Genomic DNA, 6,467 nt, shown 5'->3' on the forward strand with positions numbered 1-6,467 from the left:
GTCTGTGCATGAGAGTACACGTGTACCGTTCTGTATTTCTCAAATCAATCTTCTGAACACAGTGTCACTCGTTTGTTGCTACTATATATTTACCCTGGGGCTTGAAAACGTTTTAAAAATATATTGAATTAATACAAGGATATTTTATTTTCATTGTTTATTCACTTCAATTAATATAGATTACAGTGGTAACTATATTTATCTATGTAGATATGCTTGCCGTGAAACAGAAAATACTTTATAGTTACGGACAGGTGAGACCCGTGAAGATCTGGGAAACAATTGGTCTTCAGCAACCCATGCTTGCCGTAAGAGGCAATGTTCCAGCTATATGACGGCGGTCTGTATATAATCGAGCCTGGACCAGACAACCCAGTGACTGATGTCACGAGCATCGATCCACGCTTTTGGGATTCGATGACATGCATCAACCAGGTCAGCGAGCCTGACCACCCGATTCCGTTAGTCGCCTTTTACGACAAGCACAGTCGCTGTTTATGGCAAGCAGTGGTTGCTGAAGACCTATTCTACCTCGGATCTTCACGGGTCCAGTGCCCGATTTGGACCCAGGACGACATGGCGCTTCACCTTCCTGCATGAGTGGAACTGCGAAGATCCGGGTTGAGAATAGGTCTTCAGCAACCCATGCTTGCCGTAAGAGGCGTCTAACAGGATCGGCTTGTTCAGGTTCGCTGACTTGGTTGATGCATGTCATCGTTTCCCCAATTGCGATGATCGATGCTCATGACGTCAATCATTGGATTACCTTGTCCATGGTCCAGACTCGATTATTTACAGACCGTCGCCATACAGCTTGGATATTGCTGAGTGCGGCGTTAAACAACAAACCAACAACATATGGGGGACATGCCCATCTGCCTATAGAACAAGGGCGCCTTTAATGCAACTAGAATTGTCAATTTCGAAGTTATATTTTAGAGCTATAGCATTACAATTAGGGATGGGTGGAAGGGAAATGTGGTTCAGGGACTGAGACTATATACATGACTATATACCTAATTCCCCATCAGTTCATATACGGGGGCGGTCGGGTAGCCTAGTGGTTAAAAGGTTCGCTCGTCACGCCGAAGACCCGGGTTCGATACCCGACATGGTCACAATGTGTGAATCCCATTTCTGGTGTCCCCCGTGATGTTGCTGGAATATTGCTAAAAGCGGCGTAAATCAAACTCACTCACTCATGTACGGGGCTATTGATTCTACTTCCGGATTCCACATATTCTCATTATTTCTCCATTACATAACCACTAGAGCTGCTTACATCAGTGATTGAGGGGAGAACGAAACTCTCTCCCTCACACTCAACACAATGTATAGATCTGACGGCTTGACCAGTGGTTCCACTGTCCAGTCTCCACGCCCAATACATATACGTCTACATGCGTCAAGTCGGTATAATTAAAGGGGCCTTGTGGGTTATTGGGGTAATCGGGTATTGATACATGCATGGCTTCACATTGGGTCAGGAAACGGTTAAAGTTTGTGTTAACTACTCATAGACTTGCTGAAAATGCAATATAACTTGAGCCCTCCCCTTAATCTTCAGAGACCCGTGAAGATTCGGGGTGGAATAGGTCTTCAGCAACCCACGCTTGCCGTAAAAGATGACTATGCTTGTTGTAAAAGGCGACTAACGGGATCGGGTGGTCAGGCTCGCTGACTTGGTTGATGCATGTCATATATCCCAATTGCGTGGATCGATGATCATGATTTCAATCACTGGATTGTCTGGTCCAGACTCGATTATTTACAGACCGCCGTCATACAGCTGTAATATTGCTGAGTGCGGCGTTAAACAACAAACCAAAACCAAAACTTAATCTTCAGAGTGAATGTTTTAGTATTTCAGTATATCATTATCAGAGAGCATCCTATCTCCTGCCAGCTAAGGGACGCAACTCTGCGACGCCTCATCGTTCAGACACTTGTGTTTCCTCTAAACTTAAGAGCCCACAGTTTCAGGCCACAAATAAAACAACATTGCACAACATTATATGATAGTATTGTTTTATTCATGTATATATTGTGTATCTCTATAAGAAAGCAGAATTCATTCCCAATTAACAACAACAAACATTCAAGCATTCACCCAGATAAAAATGTTACAAGCTTGTACACAGCCGCATAAATTAGAATAATAATAATAATAAAATTAGTAACAGATAATAACAAGATCTCGTGATTTTGATTTAATAAATTAAACACGAATCTCATTCTATAATTTACTCCATGATTACGAATAACAAAATAAATATCAGATGACAATTACAGATATTCATTCTACCATAACGTTACAACTAATTTGACAATCTGTATCTTTGAGCTATGTAGAGGGAGGGGTGTCTTAAAAATAAAAATTAAATTTCATGGTTAAACACATCAGACACAATACACAGACCCGTAAAGTGCAAACGTTGAGATATATTTTTAAAAATGACAGCAGACGGTTGCAGTGTCAATGTGCATAGTTGTGGGACTATTCATGTGTTCGTGGACACGGGTCCCTACACGTCAATAAAGGACATTTTGCATATATGTGGTAAATATATGCCATGGCAAATATATTAAAGAAGATAAATAAATTAATACTCATACACTAAACACACAAACATAAACACGACCTAGACGCTCTTGACCTATAAATACACTAGGTGATATGTACAATACTTCCCACTGACATGTATTAATACAGTATTGTCACCGTGACCTCACACGTACAACCATGTTATTAACCCAGTCACTAAACCTTATCACATACACACTATCATGGGCCCTAAATCGTTTTAAGTGTCCATGATGCTATGTACCGTCCTCGTTGTCCTGGAACGATATGGACTTGCGAACAATAAATGGCAGCGGTAATGTTTTAACTATTTGGGGAAGGTGTATTCCAAGAGTCATACGTATGCTACATTTGCTGAGGTGTTCTAAGCTGCTCGGCTGAACAGAAGTCGGCACAAATTTGCACACGTCACAAACACCGTCAACATGAACTCGGTCGTGAAGAGTTATTAATAAGGGAAGCAACTCGTTCTGAACCTGTTTTTCACACTTGAGTAGCTCAACACAACACCTTAGGTTGTTCAGCGTTGCTCGGTATTTTCTGCACGATTTCTCCAAAGGTGTCATGCGAGTGGAATCTTTCAAGGTGGGGTTCGCTCCATGTTGTAATAACACCTTCGTACAGTTCACGTATCCCAGCTCGGCGGCAGTGTGTAGCGCTGTCTTCCCGTTCTCCATTAGGTCACAACCTCTTGAATTTACATAATTTATGTTCACCTTGCCACCGATTAACCGGCTTTCCTCGCAAAGTAATTTCAGCATTGCCTCGTCGTTAAGTCTGACAGATAATAATAGAAGCGGGCAACACAGACTCACTCTTAGAACCTCCTCACCAAATGTCCGAAGAATGTGGCGTGCATAATCCAGATGACTGTACATTACTGCAAAGCGAAGCGCTTCCAAGGGAGGATACAATATGTCCCCTCCCCCGTCCAACATATCCGTGTCGCTCTTCACTCGCCATCGCTCGATTTCTTCAACAGCAGATCCATTCCTTATTGCGCTTATGAATCTAAACATTGCGATTCCGCAAAGTTACCCTCCTTATCCAGTGGCGGGGTTATATCCGGAAAAAAAAACTATGCCCCGTTCTCAAAATCTGTCCTGTCTAACAGTAAACACAACACGTCAGGTCATGTGGTTGGCTATAAATAGACTAAGCTGGCCATTTGTGGCCGAGGAAATCGATACCTGACTGTGACGTCACAGAAAGGTTGGCATTGATTGGTTGAGCGTTTCTACGTCGTCTGTCGTAAACCCTTACAACCGATCGACCATTCGGCAAGCTGTTGGATAATATCGTGACTGTTTTGGTGATATATTTCTATTCTGATAATTAATTGACAGGAAATATATTGATGAGAAGTAATGATGTGAAAAGCGGCTGGGGAGAAAACATGATGAAAGTTAGTCTATACCGGGACAAAATAATAATAAGAGTCGACAACCTAGATGGTCATTAGTTAAAATAGATAATAACATAATATACAATGAGTGAATAAACAGAAGGGGCTCACAAAATGTAATGAACAATCGACACCAGAATATTTACTGCCTTGTGTCTGACTCATGTCTCTACACGTGTAAGAGGACAATCTTGTGAACTCAACTGATACCAAATAAGGCAGTTGGATATTCAAATTAGCGGGGTCAATGACGGATTGATTTCCCCCCACAGCCATATGAGCGTGATTGAATAGGTTATATAACCAATATCATTCAGGAAGGACATATCGCTCCCTGTGAATCACTGTTTGATTCAACTGGCTTATTGTATATCTTTGTTTAGTTGTTTGTTGTTTTGTTTTACGCCATACTCAGCAATACTCGAGTCTGGGCCACAGTTGCGTGGGTCGATGCTTACGATGGGTAACAAATGTAACCATTAACTGCAAGTAGATATTTACATTCAACTGTGTGGTGTTTGAATAACTTGAAACAAATTTGCTGGGTCTGTCAATCTGGCAGAGTCAAGTCCCCCTTTAACTAATCACGTGGATGGTATAATCACGTTTGGGCAAAACATTGAAATATAATGTGTTTTTTATCTGGTTTCGTGACGTAATGTTGTTTGTATTAACGCCGTATGTGAGTGGCGTCAATTAAGTGCACGTTGATTAAATAACTAAGACAGTATAAGCAAACGTTTCAATGCATTCATGTATAAGGAATTCCTGTACATTCTACATACAAGTGTACGGTTTTGATCTTTTCACACACGCTATGCGTGTTGGAGCTGCTGTCGTCAATACAATGATGATACAGACCATATACCCCACACGTACTTATAACAATTTGTTTCGGACGAGCATATCTAACACCGTGTAACAGCGATTTAAATGTTTCGTTAAATTCAAATATGTTTAAAATCCTTTTAAATTTCATTTTGCCTCCTGCCCAGTATAATGATCAAGAAAATACGTGAAGCAAATCAATATATTTGTCTGGCCCAAATATTACATTATTAACGTGTGCCACATTCGTAAAGAGTTTTATTTCCTTTGCAACGGGTTCATCCTCCTTAAAGACGAGGGACGAAATCACAGGCCTGTGTTTCCGAGTCGACATAGTTATTTAGGTTACCAAAGCAACATTGTCCACAATCAGATTATTGTGCTAATGCTCATTAATGGTTCTTGTCATCACTGTAATTCAAACAGGTGCATCGATCAAAGCACTCAACATAATGTGTTTAATTGACAACACTAAAGATCGACGCACGTACTTACGTAAGACCATCTATCGAGTGACTTACCAACTTGCATTAATCAGTGAGCATTGAGTCCATATCCCTGGATTTAATCAATTAACGTGTTATTTCCTTATAATCCGATGATAAAATGAAAACAATATAAATTATTTCCGAGGCGTATTAGGGACTGGCCATTTGGTAGTCTGGGAGACCTGGGATTTGGTAAGGTTGGTAACAAACACGCAAACATCAAAATTGTGCACCGTGCATGAACATGCACCTGCAAATTGTGAATCACGACCTTAAAGCCAAGAGTGAGTGAGTGAGTGAGTATGGTTTTACGCCGCTTTTAGCAATATTCCAGCAATATCACGGGGGAACCAGAAATGGGCTTCACACATTGTACCCATGTTGGGAATCGAACCCGGGTCTTCGGTGTGACGAGCGAACGCTTTAATCACTAGGCTACCGACCGCCCCTAAAGCCAAGAGATGTCTTCATGAATATGTTTTGAAAGATGCATTATTTAATTTCCGAATATATTTATTTTTTCTTAAACTGTATATGAAGCACAGTTACTTTATTCTGTTAGTATATTTACTGTGCAATGCTTGCAAGGAGAAGTGTACTGTCCCCTTTAACCATTCTTTGTACCGCATATGTTGCGGTGTACCATATTACTGTACATGGACCGATGGCCCACTCCCATCTGGAATTGAATACATAGTTTGTTGTTTACAGGCACTAGGAAATATTCCAGCTGTACATGACAGCAGTCTGTAAAATAGACTGCCTTCCTGGTCTAGAGGTAGAGCGTTCCCCTGGAGAGCAGAAGGTCCGGGGTTCGATCACCAGCCACGTCATACCAAAAGACGTTAAAAGATGGTACTTGTTGTTACCCTGTCTGGGGCTCGGCACTAAGGGGTTAAATCCAGGACTGGTCAGCTTGGTGTCAGTATACTGTGTGTGAGTGGGGTATTCATGTTAATCCTGCTGCATGGTATCTCAGTGAGCTAGCACTATAAATCAGCATCAGTCTGGACTAGTACAAGCAGCCAGCCAGCCAGCCAGCCAGCCAGCCAACCCCTCTCCCTCTCCCTCTCCTTTACGACTTAGCGCGCATCTCTTTCAAATACAACATTAAAATGACTCATATAAAACAAACTTCAAACATAATGTTGGTCTCTGTAGC

At 41.5% G+C, this 6,467-nt stretch overlaps 1 protein-coding gene across 1 annotated transcript; it reads right to left on the bottom strand.

The window, feature by feature from the left end:
- Nucleotides 1-2,014: 2,014 nt before the first annotated feature.
- Nucleotides 2,015-3,742, bottom strand: LOC124143158 (ankyrin repeat domain-containing protein 9-like). Its single transcript, XM_046512005.2, has one exon. It carries the CDS (start codon nucleotides 3,601-3,603, stop codon nucleotides 2,821-2,823), a length of 783 nt encoding a protein of 260 aa, XP_046367961.1. The 5' UTR covers nucleotides 3,604-3,742; the 3' UTR covers nucleotides 2,015-2,820.
- Nucleotides 3,743-6,467: the final 2,725 nt, after the last annotated feature.

The sequence above is a fragment of the Haliotis rufescens genome, unplaced genomic scaffold (genome assembly GCF_023055435.1).
Source record: "Haliotis rufescens isolate VD_foot unplaced genomic scaffold, xgHalRufe1.0.p SCAF_6, whole genome shotgun sequence".
NCBI lineage: Eukaryota > Metazoa > Mollusca > Gastropoda > Lepetellida > Haliotidae > Haliotis > Haliotis rufescens.